Source organism: Camponotus floridanus, unplaced genomic scaffold (genome assembly GCF_003227725.1).
Source record: "Camponotus floridanus strain SB8 unplaced genomic scaffold, Cflo_v7.5 scaffold102, whole genome shotgun sequence".
Lineage (NCBI taxonomy): Eukaryota > Metazoa > Arthropoda > Insecta > Hymenoptera > Formicidae > Camponotus > Camponotus floridanus.
The window spans coordinates 351,240-378,017 of NW_020229218.1; the positions used below are offsets into that span (position 1 = coordinate 351,240).

General features: G+C 41.8%; 2 protein-coding genes across 5 annotated transcripts in view; one reads left to right on the forward strand and one right to left on the reverse strand.

The window, feature by feature from the left end:
- Positions 1 to 26,778, forward strand: part of LOC105259237 (mediator of RNA polymerase II transcription subunit 20) — a 76,361-nt gene that overhangs the window by 14,730 nt on the left and 34,853 nt on the right. The gene's annotated exons all lie outside the window — the stretch shown is intronic.
- LOC105259221 (facilitated trehalose transporter Tret1-2 homolog) overlaps positions 1 to 26,778 on the reverse strand; it is a 60,136-nt gene that overhangs the window by 9,483 nt on the left and 23,875 nt on the right. For 2 of the 3 annotated variants that reach the window (XM_011271047.3, XM_025410143.1), the window contains exon 3: positions 558 to 659. In XM_011271047.3, coding sequence (XP_011269349.1) covers positions 558 to 659 — 102 coding nt within the window. Of the gene's footprint in view, positions 1 to 557; positions 660 to 13,812; positions 14,489 to 26,778 lie in introns of those variants that run through there. The other variant, XM_025410147.1, reaches the window with a different exon arrangement.

Genomic DNA, 26,778 nt, shown 5'->3' on the forward strand with positions numbered 1-26,778 from the left:
CGACCATGGGTGAAGGAAGGCGAGAGGAGAAAGGGAGACGGAAAAAAAACGAGCTTTAAAAGTCGTCTCGCCGCTTACACGATTATGAGGATGGTCGGCCTGGTACCGTGCTAAGTGCACACCGAGTATACGAGTGGGTGTACGACGGTGGTCTTTTTCCCTACCGAAAGCCTCCGTCCCTTCCCGACTCGATATCCATTTTAAACCGGACCACTCAATTACGCTCACTGCTATCTTGGGTGTTTGCATATCAATATGGCCTTTTGCCAAGGAGAAAAGGATTTATCGCGCCGGATTATTTAAGAATTATATCGCTCCGGAGGATACTCGAGTAAACTCATGATCGTAAATTCGAGCCGCAAGGATTAGATTAGAAAGCGCGTCTCCAGGATATTTGTTGACATCTTATGTCATCGCCATACAAACCTTGAAGGAGTATTCACTCGATATATACACAAGATATTTATTTTTTAATCATACCGAAGGCGCGGTATAAAGCAACCGAGTCTAGTATTACTTAACAAACTTAATGACACCCTCTGATATTGTGTAGATACCTGTGACATGTGCTGCGGTCTCGTCGCCGTCGATGCCATGTGTACTACGGAAGCCCTGGGCATTTTGAAATTATCCTCCCCCTCGTCCGGTATTGTTGTTACCTGCAACGAAGCGCAAACAAACGATTTCAGTCAAAATAAAATTGAATCTTTAACGGGCGCGAATTATTTGCTCCGGTTTCATATCTGGATTTTTTTTATTTGCATTTTTTATTATAATCGATGTAGCGTCCCGCGAATAATTTCTTCCTTTCCGTCTCCCGACGAGAAAGTTCATTTCGTGATATTTTTATCGCGCAACTTTCTTTTCGCTGATAGTACGTTTCTTCGCCCTCTCTCTTCCAGTCCACCGACTATAGAAACATTAGCTGTCCCTTTTGAAGGGGCCGAAAGTGGATCGTCAATCATTCGTATTATCTTACCGACTTGGATGCGAGTTATTTAGGCAATAGGCAGTCGGCTTAAGAGGTGCTACTTTTGTGAGGGCTGTCGTCTTATCGCATCAAATTTGTTAGACCGAGTAACAAAGAGGTGCCGGTAATTTATTTTAGGTCGGCGTATTAAGGAAACGCGTGCGATACGCAATCGCAATACGTTGTAAATCTGGTGGCGAAAGTCACTATCATTTTATATGTCCCGATAATCACTCGATTATGATCGACGCGCGATATTGAGATCAATATTAGTGAGAATAAACGCGCGATAACTCCAACTTTACGCGTATCTCAGTCGATCGTTTTATTACTCTCGTTCGGATTTAACGCCCGTTATTGTTCGAGGATCTTCATCAATATGGATGTTGACCTTAATAATAGCGAATTTCCTTCCTAGCCCTTCTCAAAGTGTTCGCCTCTTTGAAAAACTAACGCGCCCTAAAATTGTCCCTTTTTTTGTAAAGCCGAAACGAGATACCATTTTTATTGATTTCTTCTCTCGCAGCTTTTTGCGAATTACGATAATTAATCAACGCACGCGGATTAAACTGAATCGCTCACAATGATTAATTTAATTACAGTTTCATAATGCAATTTAATTATAATTTAATAATTAATTTTAATTTAATTATTATAATCAAGTTCCATATGAATATATGCATTACGCAACGACCAAGATTAGTCGGGGCAGGAATGCAACACGCTCGAGTGAACTTGAAACGAGAAATATATAAAGCCGAGCGTCACGTGTTAATTTAGACCGCCGTAAAATGACCTTATCTAAATCATCGTCGTTCCTCCATTAAGATCGGATCTGTTGGGCGCCTCGCCGGCGCATAGCCCTTTCATTGTTTATTTATTTTATATTTAAAACGACATTAGATAGCCGACTCTCTCGGATTGCTCTCCGAGATTTTCCGATATCGCGCAATCGCGTGAATTATATCGGCCGTCGTGGTGTTCACGCCTTTCGTGATTTACGACCAACTGGTTTTGCCTGAACCAAATTTTACACGCCGTCAGCAAACCGTCGCTCGAAGGTGTCTCGCGTCGATCTAAGAATACATCTGTGAAAAAGAATGCGAGCCGAAGAAAATATTTCTGAGTGGTGAACAAATATTTTGGAGTAATGAGGAAATATTTCGGAGTATTTCGAGTTTCTCGAAATTTTGAGTTCTCTTCATTACAAATGGAACGAGAGAAAATAATTATACAAAATACAAACTTCCACCAGGAGCGATTTATTAGATATATATATAAATTATAAATATATCTGAAATTATCATCCGACGAGCAAATAACAGAATCGCAGGTAGAATGGAAAATCAATAAGCAGTAGCATAAGTGTTTTCCGATTAATGCGAGTCTCTTGATTATTCATGTTACCGATTCGAGTTACCGATCCCTCCCGAGAGAGTTTGAATTTTTTCTCTCCTGAGCCCTCTTGAATCTCCGATTAATCCATTTCACTTTGTCGCGTACGTTTATGTGCCTTTTTTCCGCCGCTTTTCTCTCGGTGCTGCCTCTCCCTCGGTTACGTTCTCGTTCGCAGACGTGACGGATGAGCTGGTCGATTTTCCATAATCGACAAAATGACATAAGTTCCATAGAACTTACCAAATGCGATTTCTCACGTTTCCTTCCTTTCGCTTAGGCGTCTCCGCGGATTTATTTCCCGAGCGTGTGCTGCGCTGTGGACATCCCCGGCAAATCGTGTCGCAAAATCAATATCTCGAGATATGCTAGGGAATTCCACGAGGACGATTCTGCCGGAATAGAGTTTGCGGATAATTCGAACAGTGCGGTGTGTCGCGTTAACTTTCGTATCATCGAGATAAAGAAACGAGAATGGGAAAGGAAGAAGGATGGGCCTCTCCTTTATTTCCTGAAAAAGCGAGAGCGATTAATAAATCGCGCAAATTTTGCAAAAAAATTCGCGAGAGACTTGTTTGCGCGAATAATGACGGTTACGTTATAATATATTTTCGTCGTTACATATTTCGAGATAGTGATATTTTCGATAAAATATCGGAATATCGATAAAAACGGACACGGGAATCGCGAACACCGGCTTCGCAATTTATCTTTCCAAAGCGGAGCGGCGTAAAAACGTCGTTAAAACGCTTCGTACTATAAATTCCGCTTTGACCGCTCTTTTTCTTTGTTAAATGCAGGACTAAAGATAACGAGACTAAAACGGCCCTTTTTGCGTCACCATCCCTGCGCGGCTAATTGAACGGCGGTAAAAGCGCACGAGAGAAAAGCTCTCGTGCGCGTTTCTGAATCTATAATTTGACACTCGGTCGCGCGTTTAGCTCCCGGCAGGGCTAGGGAGGAAATTGTGTTCGGTATTGATTAATTCGAAATTGCGTTTGTAGCGGCGAGAGAAGCGGAGCTATAATCCGGAAATTAATAAAATCCGCGCGCGCGAAACTCGTATCACTTGACGGGAAAAGCTAGTCGCGCGAAACGCACGATCGGGGACGTTTACGATCGCGAGTAAACCTCTGAAACGTGCGCCTCGAACGATCCCACGACGGATAATACGCGTAGTTTAATAATAATTCCGCGCCGAGATTTAATAAGAGATGCGCTCCCCCTACCTCCCCCTCCTCGTAATCTTCGCTCTTCGCGAAGAACGGCCCTGCCGCGAGCTAAAAGAGGGGTTGGCCGCTGCCGTTTCGAAATCGTTTCATCGCACGTTCGTTCGTTCGGCGAGGGTACCGAGGGAAACGTAACTTAATTACTGATTTTTGCGATAAGACGGGAAGTTCTCCGACCGGAGGAGGAATAAATGGGGGAGGGAGGCAGAAAGCAGAGCGAATTCTACGCGAGAAAGCGCACGCAGAATCGAGCTGTACAACCGCGCTATTAGAATTTTATTCCTATGCCAGGAACGAGACGGCGAAATAATGACGCGATATACATACGGGCTGCACGCTACGTCGACGAGGGGACTCTTTTTTTTTTTTTTTTAAACTGTCTGCGGAAATTCTTACGCGAGAGTCGTCGTCGAGTCTTATCAACTTGACGTAATTAATTCCCAACTGTAGGGAATTTAATAATGCCGGATAATTAAATTTTCCGCCATTTTTTAAGGATGACAAGAGCGATGATTTCCCAGTTTACAACGCGTGACGAATAATCGTGCGAGCTCGTATCACTTGCAAATGCAAACATTAGACGCGATTAATTCACGCGCGACATTCATGAGATTATATTATGTCTCGCACGAGTCGCGTATATCAATGGGATATAAAATGTTTTGTTCTCGCGTGACGATTCTCCCTGACGTTTCTTACCACGTTATTGAAATATATGCATCCGCGATGCTCAAGTCGCTCGTGATTGTGCTAATTTACGCGCTACATAATTTCAACACAATTACATAATACACGCTTAAATTCTTGCTGGCCGGCATTTCTCATTCCAGTCATCATATCTCTAAACAAATGCATTATTATCTCACTATCTTTGCGGAATAATTTTGATTGTAAAATTTGTAATCTTATAATGAAATAATCTTTTCGTCGGAAAAAATATTCATTATAAATTCATTATAAATTCTCATGATTAAATTGAATGAACACAAACAGACAAAATGACATTGAGACAAAATGTATTTCATTGGTCTTAATTATAAATTTAAATAACTAAACGCTTGCGGAAATATTTAAATAGAAGCGTTATACGTCGACCTAATGTCAAGAGATCCGGGAGTAGCAGCTTTTAATTTCGTCAGCACTTTTTACCTCTAGGCACTAGCTTTTACGAGAGGATCTTCCACGAACGGATTTCATTAACGTAAGCGTTCCTGCCCTGTAGGAAAACAGAAGGCGGCGAAATGAACATCGGATATATCGTTCGTTGTTTTGGCCACGTTCCTTATTTTCAAAACTCGAGCTGACGCAGCTCGCAAAAGCATTCGTTCGTCGAAATGAAATGCGCGTGAAATATTTTGTGGAATTTCGGTAAACGAGGAATTAATTCTCTCGCAGGCGAGTGGTTGACGCTTTAGAAAAGAAATGAAACTTTGAAGGGAGGCGCTTAACGTTCGACACTTGAGAGACCTTCATAAAAAATTTCGAGCAGCAGCTTTGTTCTCGTTTGGGTTGAAATTCAAAGGCTCTCAATGAGAGTTCTGGAAATTCAGCCGTGACGTTCCGCCATTCTTCACACGCGAATAGCAAGTATGTATCGCGTTGCTTAATCGCGCAAAGTTGTCTTTAAACTCGTAGCCATTAATTATACGCAGCGCGTTACATTACTCACCCAAGTCTACGGTTCATTCATTAGAAAGTTTAATCCCGACTCGCGAGCTACGAGTTTCTCGCAACGTTGTACCATTTTCATAAAACTATTTTTATTATTTCCGTGAAACTATTTTTACCATTTTTCGTCCTCTATTGATTTTCTCGGAGAGAAAAAATTGGCGAGTCGATACTTTTATAGGTGAAAAGGTGTCTACGAATCTTTTGAATTCTCTATGTATTTCAATATCTTATCGAAATTAATCGTCTTCTAAATGTTTAATTTTTCAAAATTATTTTTTATACAAATTCAAATGTTTATACATTAAAGTGCGCTACGATCTTTAAACTATATTAATATTATTAAAATGCCAATTTAAAAATGGCACGTATCGTTTAAAAAATGTCTAAGGATGATGCATACATTCGTAGACAATTGAAACCACTGAAGAGGAAACGTGTATTTCCTATCAGAATTTTTTTTATCGTGTTCTCACTTTCATCTCTTATCATCGCGGCGACGCGACGGAGAGAGAAATTTTTCACGTTTACAGCTGAAAACGATTCCACGTCGGTCGATCCAGTCGAAAAAAATAGAATGGAAAGCGATGACGTTACGTACATACAACACTCCTCGCCATTTCCATTCGCGCGAGTCGTTTCGTAGCGACGATTCTCGTTTCCGCAGGGAAGCAGGTACGAGTTAGAGACAGCTGGCAGATACGTACGTTCGGCAAACTCGAGGAGAGTTGCGGGAGGAGGACTGTGAGATACAACTTATATCCCGTATTTTACATTTTATTAGACTACTACTCCGTGCACCGTCCTTTTCGCGCGCATTCGGGTCAAGTGGCTATGAATATCGTATCCAACTGCGGCCGTCTAAAGCAACTGGCCCAATTTGTCCGTCATATTTCATCGCCGCCTCTTCCCTTTTTTCCGAAATAGCCGCTTATCACGCGAGCGCGCGCGACATTATCTCGAAGGGCTCCCGCGAAAAGATGACTTGGACTACTTAAAGTAACTTATGCGCGTCTGACGCTTTTTCCTAGCTTTTACGAGGTAAACTCGAGCGCGAAACTTGGTATCAGCTGGCGTTTTAACGACCACTCTGATAAAACGCGCGTTACTTATATATGTTGATCTCTATTATATTGATTTCCTATAGACAGCGTTTGATCCTGAGCGGTGTCGAATCCCCTGACGTAACCCGGAGGATTGAAAATGGATTAATTAATCATCGGAAATAAGTCCTTTTGATTTCGTGTCAAGCCTTTGCTTACAGATGATTGTAATCGCTGCACGAGAGAGAAATGTTTCATCGTGAAAGCTAATTCATGTAAACTAGTCGATCGTTAATCTTTATTTTCATTGTAGTCGACAATGATTTATCGGCATCAATACTGACAATTAAAATTGAAGTATTTACAATCGGACGAAGCATGAATCTTGTGGAGAAACATCGCGAGAGAGAGAGAGAGAGAGAGAGAGAGAGAGAGAGAAGAACAACGCGCTGAGAGATGTTAAAGTAGAGAAAGAAGAGGCATCTCGTCTTCTTCGCTCCGGTAATAAATTCTCGTGGAAATATGAATCGACGCAAAGGTAGATTCGACGCTTAAGGTGCATTTACCCCGTAATCCTCGGGATGCACGATGCATTTCGGCTTGAACTTTGTGGATAATGACCAGAACTCGATGTAAGTCACGATCTCGAGTATTACAGGGTGAACTCTCTCCTCTCTCTTCCATGCTCTCGGTGCAAGGCCCTTTCCCTTTTCCCCCCTCCCTCCCCCTTCTATTTCTCTTCGTCATTCAGTTATAAGGATTATTAAGGGGTCGAGGCTGACACAGCACGAGCGTTATTTCAAAACAAAATGTATGCAACGATCAAAATAATATCATTCTTTTCCTAAATTACGCTGTCAGAATACTTAAGTAGTTTTAGTAGAGTTTCACGTAAGAAAATATAAAATTTACGATATTGAAATTAAAATGTCAATTAAAACTAAAGATTTATATATTATATATTTTTAATTATGTATCTTTTTTTCTCGCGTTCTTCGACTATCATTTGTGAAATCTTTTCCAACGGTGTATCTTTTCTTGATCCAATAGCGCAGGGACAATAGTCTGCGGTTTGTTTCCCTTTGGAGAGGAATCTCAGGTGGCAGTTTCCGAGCTAAGAATAAATCCGCGATGCCACGTGCCGTGCACGCGTTGCATTTAACAGTCGCTTCTAAACAGCCGTAACTCGCGACGACGCCTTGTCGGCAATTACTCGATTAATATGCGCGTCTCTCCTCTTTCCCCTTCTCTCTCTCTTCGTCTCTCAAGACGCATTCTCGTTTCCTACTCTCGCAGCTGGCCAATCGCCGGCAATATTTAACTCGGCCCTGTTACATGTCGGTCCGCTCGCGCAACTGGTTTCACAGCGAAAGAAAGCACGTGGAAGACACGGACAGCGAGAAGAGGAGAACGAGGTGGACACACCAGACACGAGAGAAAGAATTATCCATCCACGTGGCACGTGGTGATCCATGAATAAACTCGGTTCGATCCGGTTCTCTCTCTCTCTCTCTCTATCTCTGTCTCTCTTTCTCTCGTGTCTCGGCGATCACCGCTGATAACTAATCGCGCGATTGAAGACTTATAGGTACGCGCCAGACGTAACAGGGCGAACGCTATTTCACGATAGGCGACGGAATCGAACGTATATCGGAATCGAGTCGATACGAAGGATGCATAACCCGTATTTCATCGGTATCCCGTTCCGATTTTGCGCGATAACTCTTCAACCCGACGTTTCCTCACTCGACTTGTCTGACGCGGTCGGCTTTTGAAATTTGTTGTTTAAAAATCCTCTTATGTCGGTCAAAAGTACGAGAAAAATTGGCGAAAAATTCTATTTAAAATTACTCTCCCGCAATAATATTTCAAAGTCTCGTAGAATTTACTCCAATTACGTCGCCTTCTGCGCCAGCAGAAATCCCTCACGCTCGTTTCGCATTTTGCTGGCGCGATACTTTGAAGTATCGCTTACCGTGCACGTAATACGATGTAACGCGATGTAATTTCTCTGTCGATGCAAGAGTGAGGAGATACGCTCCTCTTTCCTTTCGCTGCATTTTTACGGTAATCGCCCTACGATTCGCATGTGCAAGGGACGGGCATTCCTGACCCGTCGACCTGTCTCTTTCCCTATCTCCCTTTACACATCGGTGTCTCATTGCGACGTCTCGTGACTTTACGTGTCTAAACGGACGGACGATATGTAGAAGTCTGAGCTGTTCAAGTTCCAATTACATTGTTCCCGCGTGAAATCGGATAACCCTTCTAAAACCGAGTGGGATACTCGGTCAATACGAAATAGATATCAAGATTCACCCTGTTTCAAGTAAAAATTATAATTTTCACACATTTTTCTATACATTTGCATTTATAACCAAACGAAGAAGCGTTGTAATTTTATGAAAATTTTAAGCGACGCACATCCCATGGATTTTTCTATTAATATAAAACATTACGCTTCAAACTGAGATGATCAGAAGAGAAACTAGTCGATTTAATAGCGCGGAGAGCAGACTGTAATAGAGGCGAATCACTTGGAATTTCAATGATATCCGAAGGTTTTAATATAATCTATGATGGTCCGCCTTTAAAAATAAATTCTCGCACTGATCATAGATACGAAACAACCGCTCGGAATTGAATCGCGAGTTATCAAGAAGTCTCGAGTACCGTGATTATTTCGAAACTAGTCCCGGGCTACAAAAGGGGACGTCTATTTGCGTTGGCTACGAGGTCTGTTTCCTATGAGGTGTACTCTCGTCTAATAAAACGATATGATACACGTAAACTCAGTTAAATCGAAAAAATAAATCAAAATAATTTAAAGATGTTGCGTGTTGTTTTAAAATGCGGAATTTAATAAAAACTTTATAAATTGCATTCGGAATCAAATTCCTATTAATTTATTTATATCATATTAAAGCTGAATCGCGCTTGTATATAAACGTTTTATGAAATGCGAGTAATTCGTTCGCTAATTTATCTTGCATTTGTCGGAAAATACTGAACATTGGATTTATCCTTTTTTCCTGTGTATTTATACATCCCTTTTTCTCTTGTTGGGCAAATATTTGCGAGTCACACCTACTACTTTGCTCCTTGCAACCATTTCTTCGGGCCGGACTTATTGGAGTACGGAAATCTTATACGCAAACAGTGTCTTTGCTTGTAACACGATTGGTTTTTACGATCCTCGGAAATATTACAAGCAATTTTCATACAAAAGATTTTAAGTTTTTGTTTGTTTTAAAGGGCATAAAAAAAGAAATTTAACAAAATTAGAAATTAAAGCGCGGAGTAAAATTTTAATTACGGAAGTAACGAGTCATGGATTTATTTTTTTCACATTGGATTACTTTAGTTTTGAAAAATTCAGCGGGGGACCAATCTTTCGTACGTATGTGTTAAATTGTTATACGCTTCGCGCGTTGATCTCCGACATCAGACCGGAGATAAAGCGAAATACACTTGTTATGACGCGGCAACGGAAGTCATTCACTAGTTTCGTAGACGGGGTTATTCTAAATGTGGAACGTGTGGAATATACGTGACGGGAGATGTGAATAAATAATATGTGCGACAAAATACCATCCGCTAGCGTCTGTGTACGCGCGAGAGCTAACAAAACTCTCTTGATAGATGGGCGAAACGCAGACATAATACGTACATTCTCATTAAAATATTCTCTTTCTTGAAACGCATATTTCGAGGAGAAGACCGCTTCTTCGCGTTTTATCATAAATAATAATAATTCGAGACGCGCGAAAAATGATGGAAATTCAATTTTTGTCGCGATATTCAACGTCCGGAGATAAGATTTCACTTTCAACATCTAACTCGATCAGGGGAACGATTCAACCAGACCTCGCCTTCAATGTTCGCTTTCAATACGCGCGAATGCATCTTCGACCTACAACACGGCGACAATGAGTAATAGCAGCGAGAGATAACTGTTGCGCGGGAAAGGTTTTCAGCGCTCGCTCTTCAATGGTAATCGCACTTTTGGTTTCTTCTATTCGACATTGTGCGCGCATTCAAGCTATCGCATTGCCATAGCGTACTCGGCACAATCGAGACTTGCAAATGTGCAGTGGCACTGTCGCCGTAGACGCGCCTGGAGAAAGAGAGAGAGAGCCCTCCTCCCCCTTCCTCCTATTGTTCTACGAGTATTTTAAAGTACGAACTCTGACATTGGCCTCGAAGGGTGTTATAACAGACACGCGCGTCCTATAGGGCGACGGTGCTCATTCGACATTGATATGCATTACGTTAGCCTTGATATAGTCCGCGCAGCCTTGAATATTTCTTGTTGCAAAACAGGAACCACACGGATCTGCATGAACCCCGTCGCCGGGTAATCAACGTTTATATGCATAGTAAAGATAATTCTTCATGCATCGCTACGCTTTGCATGCGCAAAGGGGCTGATATGCATAATAGAGATGATTTTTTCATGCATCAAATGCCTCATGAGTTAATGATAAACAATAAAAAAAAAACAAATTAGGAGTATAAGTATATAGCGCAAACTTAAAACTTTCCACGTGACATGAAACATTTATCGATATTATCGTGCGGTAAAATACAACGATGTGTGCGGTATAAAATAAGATGAAACGAAATAAAATAAAAGTGGCGAGAGAAGTCGAACGTACGCATCGATCGTAAACACGGCTCGGAATCCATCCACGTTTATATCGACTCGAGATACCCGATCTGAGCACCGCTGAGCCCTAGATACGCGCGTATATGCATTCGATGTATTCAAAGGTGCAACCCTTTCATTAGCGTGTAGGCCACGCGCTCTATTATCCCCAACAAAACATCCGATTCCATTGTCACGCCGCGAACAATGCCGTGCCGCGGTCACGTGTTCTACTTTCGATCATTATTCGCGAAGTGTGCATAAAATTGGCAAATTGCGCCGCGCCGATCGTTCATGGGTCTCTACGCGATGCGCAGAGTTTCTCTCCTTCTCTCTCGCGCAATCTACCGGCTTGATGACAGTTGTCGTCTCTTCGCGGTGGTCGCAGGAGACAAAGATCACGTCGATTAATAAAAGCGCGTTTCTTCGGCTCCCTCTCGCGTCCTCCTCTCGCACAATGGAACTCGAGATTGCTGACGTCTCGCAATCCCAAGCATTCGTGTCTATTTTTAACGAATTTTGGTAATAAAAAGTTTCCGAGGCCGGGTTCAATCTTTACAAAAATAATCACATTTATCAAAATTTCCCGAAATTTTTATCTTATATACGTACTATGCATGTACGCAGACAGTCGTGAATTATTGGTAACAACCAGAAAAAGGACAAAAGGTGACGCGACTATCCGGATGACTATGGAAAAATTGTGTTGTCTCGTTTGACTGTTGAAAAAATGCACGGAGGCACGTGCTCCACTTTTCACGGATAGAAGGGACGAATTATGCTGAACAGCATCCCATTCTTCCGCAACCAGTTTGCAAACATCACTCCGTTATTAGGACCTAAGAGGAGAGTCGTCGGGAGAGCCCATTTCAGAATATTAAGCAACAATGATGTTGTGTGTTTTCGTTAGAATCGCTCATTTCACGTAACACGAGCGTTTAGCCAACAAAGAAATGAGACATCTAAAAATATATTATGACGATGTCGAGGTAGAATTTATAGAAAAAAATATTAATAAAATAATATTAATGTTATATTTCACTCAAAATTCGTTACACACAGCGTCAGAATATAAATTAGATGATTAAACTGTGGTAGACTATAAATTTCTGCTATTTTTAGATTCATGATAAATTATAAATAAATCGTCGATAATAACATGATAAAATTTTACCATGATTCACACAAATTTCTAACTCCAAATGCCGAGGACATTTAATAACAATGCGATCTATTACCGCTTAAATATAATAAATAGTTGATAATCGATGATGTGCGAAAGTCCTTGCGGATCAAATTCCGCAGACGGAAGGATAAAAAGTTGTAAATTCGCGAGCTTGAATCTTTGCGCGCGTGTCTTTTTATCACAATAGGAAGTATCCGTCGAGTGATATTTCCGACAAGGTAATCCACTGATAAAATAGATGACGATCCTTCACGGTAACCGAGTGCTTGCTCGCATCACGAGTATCATCTCCGCATACGTGAACGATGAATACTCACACACGATTCTCGATATTCTCACGGATGAGAACGTGCCTTATCGCGTATAATTTCTCATCGCGAATCGATCTATGCACAGGTCAGCGATAAAGCAACAAGACTCGAACGACATTTATCGCCGCGGGAATTCTTTTCACAGCTTCCGGAAATGAAATGAAGCAAGGCGGATATGTGAGCGAAAGTGCGAGCCTGATTTAATTATATGTAAAAATTATTTTAATTATTAATTATTCAATTATATAATAATATTTTGTTTGTAAAGGTAGTCATTTTTTATTGAAAAATTTAGTCTAAACACTATTTTATTTTGAAGCTATTCTACATATTATGATTTTGTAATGAAAATATCTTTCTTTATTTGAGATATACGTTATCTTTAGTGAACGCGCAAAAAAAAATTTATTTGTAATAAATGTATTTATTTTGTCAAAATTCTCTGGGCTTAAAATTTCTATGTCTACGTGAGAGCTATCGTAAATGCATCGTGAAGACACGTCTCCCTTCGAACAAAATCGATTAATGTTGACGCAAGTGGCCGGAAGATTCAGTCGGTGGAGAGGTTGATGACCCTCGGATATCAATAATATCCGATAAAGTAAAAATACGATAAAGGTCGCGAATGACGGAACATTGAAAAAATGGCATTTTAATCTGTAATTTTTGTTGCTTTCACTGTTGATTTAACACGTAAGGCTGACAAAAAAAGCCCTGCTTCATTTATTCATTATTCTTATCTCGTGATCCTAAGTTTTATCAGCTGTAACGAGTTATAGCTGTTTAACGAGTTATATATGATATTGAAAAAAATATTTAGAGTAATAAATCTCTTGGTCCGAAATTCGTTATCCGCTTATACGAAATAATCAAAGCAACGAGGCACGTTTGTATACTATAGGAATTTGACTTTCATAAAAGCGGAAAGATTACGATCGTCTCCCTTTAATAGAACAGACATTCAAAACAGACGAACAACACGGTTTACGGATATTTGCGGAAACTGTATAATCGCGTGACGTAAGTGCAACTGCGTTAAATTACGTACGGCCCAGAAATTACACGGCTGACCTAGCAGCTAACCAAGGCAGTCTGGCGAGGCCATTCACACTGTTGCTTTTAGAACGCGGATGTCGGGGAAGGGGCTTTTTCTCATAATATTTTTCGATGCATAAATATATATATATCTTACTTTATCAATTTTTCAAGGTAATAAATTATTGCACGGATATTGTTCTCTGGGAGAATGTAAAATATTGCCAAGGAAAATCTTGTTCTTCAGCAAAAAGCTTCCCGCATCTGTATCATCAACAGATGATGAAAATCGCGATAGTACGATAGACATCGCGTCTTGGGTCTTACGTCGTGTAGAAAGAAGTTCCCTGGCGGCGACCACGTGCTTCGTACAGAGAGGTGGGAGGCTGCGGCAGAAGCACGTGCGAACCTTCCTTCCAAAGCCGACGTCCACGAAGAGCGTGACACTCGCGCGCTCCCGAATTCTTCACAGCGATAGCTTATCAAGGATCACCGTCTCTCCCGTTCGCGACATTTCTCCACATTCGCTTCTATCTTGACGTTTATCGATTCTTTGTCTCATTTATTGGCTCCGATAAAGCGAGCTTTATCTGGAGAACCTGTCGACCGCGCGTTAGGTCCGCGATCAGCCCGAAACGTATCGCGTCGAATAGACGAGGCGACGATTTCTTTGACGAAGACAACGATGAAGACGACGGCGAGTCTACCGCGAACGAAAATAAATCCGTACATCAACCGTGACACAATTACCCGGCATTCTCTCTTTGTCGCGCGAGAACGGGAGGGAGAGAGAAAATCTCCGATGATTTACCGCGAGCAGACGGTCAATGACAGTGTATGCGCGCAGCGCACTCGCGAAAGCTCCCGGGTAGACTCGTCTTAATTAGATGCGATTAAGCGAGACGTACGCTCTGTCGGGACGAACGGGAGGAACGACGTGTGGACCCGAGGAGGCTTGGAGAGGCTGCGACCTGTCCGCTTGGTGACCATCGTAGCACTGAGCACCGAGGTCTCTTTCGACCGGCGGGTATAGGGCTTCGGAGCGGCACGCGCTTTCTCGCTCTCTTCGTCGAACCTGTCTCTTCGTCTCTCCGACTCCCGCGCGCATCCCCCCTCGCCGCTCCTCCCTCGCGCGTTCCCCGAATATCTCCTTCTTTTTTTTCTCTCTCCCCCGTGCAAGGGAGGAAAGGACCGTAACCGCGACTGGCCCCATGAATGTCCACGTGTGTACGCACGTGGCGATGCGCGCGGCATACGCGTCTCCTTCGCGCGGTGGAAGGTAAAAAAGAAATAAAAAGACGGCCCGCGAGAGACACGCAATTAGCCGGCTTTCGGGCGAATTTATTTCGCGCTTTTTCGCCGACAATTTGCGAGGAATCTTTTCAGAACGCGAGACGGGAAACATGTTGCCGCGCGGCGCGTTAAGAATCTCAAAGATCGGAAAACGAATGGCTCGGCGAGCGTAAAATCCGAGTTTTTATGTCAAATAAAAAGCCTCCTTCATCAGGATTCAGAATCATATCTTCCGCATTAGGATAAAGAGGTGAAAAAAATATCGCGGGGAGCGTTTCTCGTTTGAAGATGGAATAAATTGGATTCTTTAATATTCCCTCGAAATGAAAACACTTTTACGCGGTCGGAAATTTTCATGAAAAATTGCTCGCGTCGAATCTCGTAAACCGTCTTGTTTGAAATGAACGCAGCGATGCGTTCAATGAACGCGGAATCCTGCCTGATTCACATTTGCGACTTTCTCGCCGTGGACACCAAGAACGGGATAAATGATAAAAGAATTTATATTTATAGAATCGGGGAATATAAACTCGCACGCGGATGCTTCGAAGAGGAAATAATAATTTGTACAAACGGCGACACTTATACTCGATTCGCGTCCCGTTAAAAACAGTCGCGATAACCTGTTTGCGAGTCAATTGTACGTCGCCGAATTGAATACACGCGTTGTTTATGTCACGCATGATACACTATGTGTCTCGCCAATTACAAAGTCCGGCCTTTATTCCTTTATTCGTAAAAGCGTTTGCGCGATTGTGAGCGTGAAACGCACCAGAATATAAATCGACTGATTATTACTCGGATCGATTAAAGAGTCGTACCAGAAATACATGCGACGATTTATGGACGCAGGGAATCACGTTGGAAAATACGTTCGCGCTACCAATGCCGGAATTACGCCGAAAGCGGATCTAGAAAAGAGTCTTCTCTCTTAGAAAGAAAATATTTTTCGGACAATATTTAAATCTTGCGCAGCCAATTTCTTCTTCGAGTAAAAATCGATAGCCATTTTCATAATCTGACATTTTCTGAAAATGAAAAAAATTTCACGCGAAAACTCGTCAAACTTTGTTTTATTGAAACCCAAAAAATTTTCCGATCAATTTAAATGTATAAATACTTAATTATTTTACATTTAAATGTATAAATATTTAATTATTTCGTGATTAATTTCAATGTATAAATATTTAATTATTTTATACAAGTAATCAAGAAGAGACAAAAAGAGGACAGGAGGAAATTCTTACTCGCGAACGAACAATCCCATCGCGATTCGTCTCGCCGTTGAGAATTTTTCAAGCGATCTTTGATCTCGCCGACTTGGTTGTCGGCTTGATTTTATTTTCGGACCTCCAGCCGTCTGTAAAACTCCTGGTCTGGCCGATATATTAAGGTCGTTCGCGGCGATTATTGGAAAAACGCGCTCGGCCATTTGTACTTGGCGCACCGCGGCGCCGTTCGACGTAGCGTCCGCGTCGCCATCGGTCAAATATAAATGCAAATCGACAAGTACCCGCATACGCATTAAGCGCCTGGCAGCGTGCCGTCATACATGCAAGAAGGGCTCCTCTGACTTGCGTTTTCTTCGCGATAAAATTTCAAAAATAAACGCCCCACGTCTATTTAAATCTCTCCTTTATCGCTCATCGCAATGGTTACGCAATACAATTAAGCACACTTCTTTCATTCCAAATAATCAAGATGTTACGGGCTTTTCTAAACATTTTTTTTTCTGAGGATTTTATGTGCGATTAATCAAAATTCGTACGCCTAGATTTTCTATCACTGCTTATTCTTAATCTTCATCTATTATTTCGATCAACAAGATTGATTTGAGAAAGAATTGTGCGGGCAACAAATTATGAATCCAAATATTTTTATATTTAAATTTCCGCTCGGAAGAAATTAGAGAAAATGTAGGATTACTTTTTGCACGTTTACTGCCGAGAGAAAATTTTACTTAATCTCTCGTCCTAATCTCATCTCTATTTTGATCACGAAATCTCTCGCATTGAAGATGCGAAAAAAATGTTGGTTTATTTAGGATTTTACAACTGGTCATATAAGATTGCGTTTCTTCCTTTGTATCTGCTTTGCGAATATCCGGAAGAAAAAACACATGATGTCCATCGAGTCGTCTAATAAAATCTTCCGGTATGAAAGGAAAAACGAATGCAATTTCTTTCGGTACGTAGAGATGTCACATGATTGCCAATAACGAGATATTGCAGATTTTCGTCGTTATTTTATATTTTATAACATATTGAAATTAATTTCGGATTTATACGATTAATCGGTGAAAGCTTGGTATCTCGGTAAAACGATATCTCCATATCGCAACAAACGTTTAATTTTCTATAAATAAAGTAGGTCGGGAGGAAAAAATAATTCGCATAAAATTGATTCGTAATAACTGTGAAAATATAAGCCCGTTAATCCTCCATCTTACTCAGCATAATACGTGAATTGCGCTCGTAATTTATTAATAGTCACACGATGCATCTTCTACATCATGATAACGTACGCGAATTCATAAAATCCCGATATTCGCATCTGTATACAGTTTATATTTGTAAACGGAAATTAGCAGTGTTTCAGGTAAATACAGATGGGCGATAAATCAATTTGATCGATGGCCAGTTGTATAATATCAGTTTAAAAGCGTGACGTAGCGAGACGTTAAAACTGTCTCTGTATTCATATATTTGTCAAGAGTGTTGTTTGTGTGACTTTAATGCATCGCGAGAAATAATGCCAAGAGCTTTATCCGCGTAAATTTTAAGAGTCGGATTTAAATCAATCCGCTTGTCCGGGGGAAGATTTTAACGTAATGATCCGGACAATGATGTAACGCTGTCGTCTTCAAGGACAATTTCCTCCGAAGAAGTGAAGAGGCGATAAAAGTAAAAGGTTCATTCGCGGAAGAAAGTGGATCGAGAGTGTGTTTAGAAACCTGTGCTTCCACGCAAGCGTAACCGAGAATAGGGACGTCCCGAAAGATAATATTTGTCGTAATAACATCTCGACGGGCTCCTTACGCGTTTCGAGAACCAACTTTCGAGAGCCTCCTCGATGATGATGGTGGCCCTTCCTGGAGCGCTTTCAGCGCCCTTAACCGCGCGACCCGCAATGTTTGATTTGATTTTGTGACTCGGAAAAAGCATGACAGAGAAGTCTTATCACGACCAGCTGACTTACACGTTCACGTACATAATATATTCCTAACGGATTCGTGATCCTTTTTTTCTTCCCTGCTACCACGTCTCTTCACGAGAGGAAGAGGGAGAAATCTCTAGAGGTCCGTGATTTCAAATTCGTTCCCGCTTAAACTTGTTCCAGGCCTTTGGGAGAACTTGAGGCTTTAGCCCAAGTGAAGGAGGAAGGAGGGAGATAGCGTTATTCGCCTCGATGCATCGTGAACTACGGTGCACGTAATTTATTACGCTCTCCTGCATAGGAATTTAGGATGAAATTGTCGATGTTTCGAGCGTAATTTAGAAATAAAAAAGAGAATGAAACGCTATCGATTTTTTTTAAAAATAATTTGGGAACGATAAGATTAGAAAGCAGCGTTCGCGAATCGTTTATGCATCCAATAAAATTTTAACGAGGTCGCCGCTTCCGCGATGATTGAATGAAACGCAATAAAGGGACGCCGAGAGCCCGCGTTTGAAATTGTACAGCAGTCGAAAAAGGACAGGGGTGAAAGGCCTCTCTCCCTCGGTTGTTTTAGTATACCTTCCGCGTGTAGACGTTTTCCATGTACGTGACGTTTATAAAGTGCGACTATGCAACGCATGCCTGGTGAATATTAATTATCGCGTCTTGCGCTTGGGAAGCTCAAGCTTGCACTTCGTAACTCCACCCAAAATTACGTCCGACTGACAGTTATCGTATCCGTCCTATCGTAAAATGGAATTCCAAAAGAAAAACAAAAACAAAAAAAGGACAAAAATTAGAGGTAAGACAACGTGAGCTGTCGAGTTGTTTGAAGAGATACGGCTCGAAAGGGACGATTTTTTTACCTCGTTTGAAAATTTATTTGCACCGTCACGTCCCGATACGTGCGCGTTCTCGATCGCGGCGACCAACTGTCTCTGGCTCTCTAGAAGAGGTTTAAGAACGAGCAGCCAATTTCGAATAGTCGACGAAACGAATAATCGGAAACGTTTCGAGCAGCTTTCTTTGAAGCTTCAAAGCTACTCGCGTCGCGTCAAAGGACGGGGTGTCCGCGTAGTCGCTTGGCATAAATTACGGCGTTTGTTAAGGACACACGCGCGACAAAGTTGCATTATTTGTTACGGAGATTTCTAGAGACTCGCTTTGGGACGTCGCCCCGTTAATCGTGCATCTACATGCTCATAAATCATCCCGAGTCGAGGAAATAAACGTCGTCGTAACGATATTGCAACAATGAATCCGTCCTACGTCGTGTAATATGCTATTTCATAAAGTTTCTTGAGCAAATACTCGAATGTGCATCTTTATTATTTTTAATATTGCTCTATATTACGGAAAAAGAATACGTATAAAAGTTTCGGCGGATAATATTCTTACAAGCTTCGTCTTTTCCGTTCTCCGAGATGGAAAAATAAAATCATGCAATTAATGGATACGTTTGGGAGTGTTTCTTTCTCATTCGGCTTCGAGACTACGTGTTCCCTAATGAAGTATTTACGATTTATTACGACATATTTAGGCAGTTAAATGTAATGCGCCGTTTAAATGACGATTTAACTGCATAAACTCGCCGAGGAAACATCCCGGCGAGCACTGGCCGCGGCTATTCCGCGTCTGGTGCCTCGCGCACCGGTGTCATTTTATTTTACACCGCTTCTCTGCCCCCCCTCTCTCTCTCTTTCTCTTCTTTCGAGAGAGCCTCATTTAGAACCGACCGTGCCAGACGTTTCCAGCCGGTGCAAAGAATATATAAGATCGTCGGTGCCGCGCGCCTCTCTCCCTCCCAGGCGTAGCTGTTGATATATTCTAGGCAATAAAATCGATATGGCCTTTTGTCCCAAGGAATCATCGATCAACTCCTGGCCGACAGACGCGCATTACGCTACTTTACTGCCTGTTTAAGAGCTCGCAGTTAAACATTCAAGCCCTTGACCCCCCCATTCTCCTCCCTCTCCCTCCCCCTCAGGGTCGACGACGCGAACCGCAATTTCGCGATGCGAACGGTTCGTCGACCTAGCTGGATAAAAAAAAAAAATCCCGTCGCGGAGGACGCACCGGAGGAGAGCTTTCCGCTCGATCTTTTTTCGCGATCGATCGCCACCAATTTTATGCTCGTTAACCAGCCCGTCCTGCACGAGCGCGACACGCACAGACGCACATAAGTACACACGTACGCACTAGCGTTGCATTTCGGACGGCTGTTGGCGGCGCAAAGGCAAGCTTTCCCGCTCGTTTCGGACGTGGAACCGGAAGAGCGACTCGGTATATCGATCTCTGTTCCGTCATTATCTTTTCTTCTATCCTCGGTTTTCCTTTTTCCGTTCTCCGCTAACTCATTAGAGCTGTCTGACACACTTCTTTTTTCCCCCGATTATCGCGATGTCGATTGATTAGTCGAGGATAAGGTCTTGCTCTCTTTCATGCACCCCCTCCCTCCCGTAGTCATCTCTATTGTCGTAAAAGTTTTAATTAAATCCGGCTGCCGAAGGCATATCCGCGGCGATTGTCCCGCGCGACTCGACGATCGAAAATAAACTTTCCTCTCGAAAGGCGTGCCAGGGCAAATGACACCCGTTCCAAGAGTACTTGGAATTCGCGAATTCGTCGACAGCGAAACAAAGCTACAGAATAACTCGTCCTTAATGAAAGGCGCCTATTTCGAGAGAGAGGGGGGGGGGGTTTGGGAGCCTTGGAAGTTTGGCTCAGTTACGGGATAGTTAATATTGAATTTACCTTACTTTATGTATTATTAAAACGAACCCCGCTGCACATATTGAACGTTTCGTATTAAGAGTCGAAATTTTAGCGAAACAAAAATCTCTCGAAAATATATTTGTTTCAATTAATATATTGTTTTTTTTTTTTTTTTTTTTTATGAGAGACATATGCAAAACTGATTTAATTCAAATTAGTTTTTACGTCGCGTCTGTGTCGAGTCGCCACAGATGAATTATCTGCAAAGTCCTATTGCGCTGTCGCTTATCGGAATGTTGAGAATATCCAGGCGTCGCGAGACTCGTCGCGTCGTCTCGCGCCCGGTTCTTTTTTTTTTTGTATCGACGCATACATACGTATAATCTCGAGCGAGGAGTGATCTATAGAGACGCGACGATGTGACGCCCATATACGGCATCTTTACCCTCCTACACTCTTGCGAGTACTGTCGTCGCGGAAATGTAATCTCGCGAAAATGGATGCCTCGTGCTGCAACGAGATAGAGTTCGTTGGGGAGAGCGAGTGAAATCCTTTTTTCCTTTTCCGGATCAATCGCGAGACGATTGACACGCTCGCCCGGCAATTTTTGTAGGGTCTCCCAGGGAAAACCAATTAAACGAGAACAATGGATCGTCTGTACGAATCGTCGAGCGAAGTGCGTATACGCGTCGCGATATAACCCGGGACGTATTTGCAAAAGTGTACGCGTGAGACTGATGAGCTTGCCTACGTGAATTTTCATCGACGATATTGATATAGACTTGTTTTAACGAGAGCTCGACTTGGGATCAATAAGCTCTGTCACGCGCAAATTATTGCGACAAAATCCCAGGAATACAGGGAGAAAGAGAGAGAGAGAGAGACTGAAAGAAAATGGTGTCACGATTTTGATGAGATTCGGCAATTATTTCGGGGAAATGTATATCCTTGAATCGAAGCCTCGATGAGCTTAAATCTTATCGGACATTTTATAGAATATCAAAGAGAGATTTAAATAAATCGAATACGAAATTTTACGCCTGACCAGGCAATTATCGAAGATTCTCTTCTACATGTGGCACGTTGGATATCGTTTTCGCTGCTCTGGAGCAGCATCCGTGTAATTTGTACATACAAAAAAGATATCACGCCCGAAACTCTTTTCGGGAGAAGACAGCGTTTCGTGTCGACGTTAACGTTTCCATTAACCCTCGCTTTAGGTGCGTGCGTGACTTTGATGAGGATTGGGCCTCTCGTCTTTTCCGTTTTTTATACCACATTATTCGGAAACACTTGGGAGGTCGATCATAATCGTTCTCGCGGCCTCCACGTTTCTCCCATCGCGCTGTAATTTGTCCTTTTCTCGCCTCTCTTTATTTCATATTTTTGTGATAAAGAATTTATTAAAAATCTCGGCTTGTAATTATAATTATAAATTTTTCTATTGTACTGTAAATTTTTTTTAAAAGTTACAATACCGCTCTGTGAAAGGAATGCTTGATGAGAAAGGAATGCTTGGTGGTTCCAAAAATAATGCAACGGATGAACGGCTGCGCGTATTTTCGAGCAGGCGAGGACATAAAGTATAGGGTTGGGTCATGAAACAGAGAAAGAAAGAGACAAAGAAAGAGCATACATCGAAACTTTTATACGATATTTCACGCCTATCGCCCATATCCGGCCGCAAATTTTGTAATACGAATTCATTGTGCGCACAATTACAACGGTAATGCGAAGGAAAAAAGGCTCGTTCAACTTCCGAGCCGCCGTTTGCTATTATGCTAAATGGCGCCAATTAAAAGTCAACGATTTCCCTCGAAGCTGCCTTTGTTCCATCGTGAGACGCGCCGTTTTCCCAATGATTCCCAAACGCGCCGATCGACGACGTCGCTTACGTAAAGGTTTATTAGAGGCACCTGATAAATATTCAGCGAGCGCAAAGTACTCGCGCGCTTACTTTTGATGACCGCCAAGGTCCTGCAAGAGCTGCATCTCGAATGATTCTTATGCGGTTACATCAAATCACGAATGCATATTTTACACGACGCATTTAACTCGTCGACATAGAAACGGAGATGGATCGAATATAAACGTTGATAATTGTGTTCCCGCGCAATCCTCCTCACTTATTCGAACGACCGTGCATCCATGAATTTCTGAATATATATTTAAAATTGTGAAAATAATATAAGCGCATAACTTCCGGAAATTGCACAACGGGATCTGTCAGTAAACGAAGAAATAATTTTATCGATATATGAAGAATCTTTATAAAATTTTTATTGCCTTTTGATCTTGAAATACTTGAATGATTTTTAGTGACTATATATTTTTTCTGCAAAAGACACTCGGAAATGAAAATCGCTTCCGAGTAATTGAGAAAGAGAAACGAGTTTCAGACTATTAATTTCTTATGCTCAATCATCTGTTGTGTAACTGTCAACTTATCACGTCAAACTCGTGTGTCCGAATTATTCGTGCCGAGAAATAGGCGCAGCCGTGTTTTCGGAAAAAAATTGGATCCCTCTGAACACGACGAATGCGTCTGCTCAATGTCAAACGCGAAATAAAAGTGTCGATTGCGTGGGAGTCGTAAATATTTTTTACAACAGAAACAACAAGGAATAGACAGACCTAGATCATAATCCGTAGTACCTCGTTGAAAAAGAAAAAGGGCCCACGCTTTGTCTTCACTCCAGACCGCACCGCAGCGTTCGCAATAATCCGAGACTCTGGACCACCTTGTCTGCTTGCGTTCTTCCGCCGACTTCCTCTGCCTTCCTTCCCTCCGAAACAAGAAAATTATCTGCTCGTATTGACAGAAACCGCACGAGAATATTATGAGAAAGGGAGAGATTATTTTGTGGAAGCGTAAATTTTTGGCAAGTCGATACAACCTGAAATATTCTCTCGCCACTCCGTCTTTGCTTTTATTAAGTATCAAATTTTCAATAAGCTTGTGATATACTATAAATCAATCATCATATATTTTTCTTACTACATATATATAATGCGCATTTTCAATTATTTAAATATTTTAAACGAACGAGAGAATCTTATATTCGCAAAAACTTGCTCTCGCTTTACGGATCCAATCTGCCACAGACTCTATGAAAGATCCACGACAGAATATTTTCCATTCTGGCCGATTTCTCCGAACTCTTGGAATATATCAGCCGACAATCGGTACCGAGAAACGCATCTCTCGGATGAGAAATGGACGAAGATATAAGACGCTTATAAGGAAATCCGAGAAATCTCGCCTTCAAGACCTTTGGCTTCGCATGTCGAGTGCTACGCATCTCAACCAAAAATATGCTTTTTATTCCTCCTTCCTCTTTTCTCGCGCGTTCTCACTTATATATTTTTCATCTTAAATTATGCGCCCTTATCTGAAGGATCAAAATAAGCTCGCGCCAGTTTTCCATTGAATTTATTAGCTCCTAGGTTCTCGCCCGAGGAGGCAGATAAATAAATATCAAAGATATCTCGCAACATACGAGAACGTTAAATCTGTCGTTTCGGTAACTCTCCCAAGAGGTTTAGGCAAACATTGAGCAAAAAAGGGTGAGAGCAAAAATATCTCTTGATATTTTGTAAAAAAAGAAAATAATACATTTCCGGATTTCTAATGCACGTCTCTGTGTGCGCGCAATATCCGCTAAAAAAATTTGCTCTACAACATTTTTCATTAGGTTAAGTGCAGCTGACGCTTCGTCATCGAAATAAACGAGACAGCTACGATCGATTCGACCGACTTCCACATTTCTGTCACTGCAACTTATATAAAGCGATGTTTCTTACTTGAATTCACATGCAAAAGTCATCTTGTTAATCAATATGAGACATATCATAAAAAAGATGCAATATTTTATATTAATTATATATCTAATATTAATATTTTTAATTTTGCAATATTACTTTGTAATTTTATAATTTACATAATATTTTATACACAATATTCTTTTAAACATATATAAAATACGTAATTATATTAAATAACGTATAATACAGCAATAATATTTTCGCTAAAAATAATCTCGGTAAATATTAATAGAAATCTCGCATAGATATATGTAAAGAGGTATAATCCGTCGTGTCGCTTTACATAATCCCGTCTAATCTCGGATACGATACGCGCGGCACTATCGAATTCAATAAAACATCGCCGGACGGAGGGAACAGGTTCTTCCCTTTCTTGATCCGTCTGATTCCTAAATCCCCCAAATGATCCGGTGTTCAATCATACCGCGCCGTGGGCGGTGGGATGCACACCGAGAGAAGCGAGAGATGGACCGAGAGGTTTCGGGCGGATTCTCCGAAAAAGGTCCGACAATTCTAATTGCCGCTATTCCGAGGCTTACCTTTCGCTTCGGGGCGGTTTCGTGTGAAAATAAGAAGCTCACGTCCAACGACGAACATCTATTTGGACAAATTGACCAATCACGGCGGAGCTTAGAGAGCCTCTCTTTTTGTCTACCTGCGTGCCATAATTATCGCATTAGCTCGATATTTATGATCGGACGTCTAATGCCCGGAAATTATAAACATATTCGACATTTTTTTTTGTAACTGATACATCTTGAGGGAGTCTCCCCTAAATCTTTTATTTTTTTTTTACTCGCAGAATGTATTCGAAAATAAGTTATTCTAGAGTTTTGCAGATTTCGCATCTCCCTCGAGTGAGTGCAACGCTCTAATTTTCGACTGACGTAGGTAATTAATCTGAGTGCAGCTCTCTCTGTGTGTGTGTATATGTGTAGGTGCAGACGTAGATCCAATCAAGCAGATGTAAACAGCTTACAGTGTAACCGAGACTGATCTCGCGCATTGCGTTCCACACCTCTCGTATCTTTAGTAACTTAACGGTAAATATAGCACGGGGGAAATCCCTTAAAACATTCTGCTGGTTAGAGCGATCGACTGAACCTCGACGTTCGCATTGAGCGGAAACTAAAGCCGCTTCGCCAATGTTCGCTTTCGTGCAATCACACCTTCGGCGAGGATCGGTTCGCCGAGCTTGAGGGATCGTCGTCGCATTTAACGGAAATGCACTTAAGCGCGTCAACGTCGCTCTTATGAAAGTCACGACAAAGGGGTAATCAAATTCTCACGATGTTAGTGCAAATACAATAATACTGTTTCGTCACGTCACTCAAAAACAGGAGCAAAATTAATAAAACAAATCTTGCAAATCTTCCTCGTTACTTCTATTTATTTAAAGAAATCCGTTGCAATTTCTTACATGTAAATTTCAAGTGAGATTCGATTGAAATTTATTTCTCTCGATGAGAGAAAAGGGCGTCGACTCTCCCTTTATCCTGATTGTTCCGTGTTTTTATTCGAGTTGTCGAAATGATACGAGAAGAAAAGAATATATAGCGAGGGAGGAGAGATACGAGGAGATTCGTAGAGAGTATTCAGCGGCGTGGCTTGTTTCCTGTTTGCCACAAAGCTCTCGGCATGGTTTGCAACCCGCTATTACGAATGGATATATAGTTATATATGCATATGTATACATATATATATACATATATGTACGCGCATACGTCGTGCAATTATAGCCGTAAGCCACGTCGGCACGTTAAAGGAAGCGAGGGGGCTTTGATCCCTCGGATGGACGACATTATAGTGGTCTCGTTGCCAATTATTTCGCGTTTCAATTGTGACGTCACGCGAGGCTGTGATTTTTATTATGAAACGCGAGCTTCTTTCCCCGCTGCTTTTTTCCTCATGAAAACAGAAAAAAGGAATATCCATTCGGTTCTCTTACAACGTTAACAGATTTAAACGAAAGCCGCGCGTAGAGCACTTTGTTGCTTTGTCCGGGTATAATGTTCTTTCCTCGACATCAGTGGAATTTAATTCCCTATTGTTATCCGGGCGCTGGATCCTTTCGGAATCGCGAGTCTTTGTTATCATTTGCCGGGTTTAATCGCGATTTCGGATCGGGCGACAGGCGCGTTTCGAACGGAACATCGCGACATTTTTCAGACAAGGCAGACAGGCGAGCGAGCCCCCTTCGATTGGCTCGAATGGAGAACGTGTCGGAATTTCTGGGTGTATTGTGTTCGTGACTTGGTATCTTGCCAGTTTCGAGCTTCCACCACAGTAGCGAACGTCACT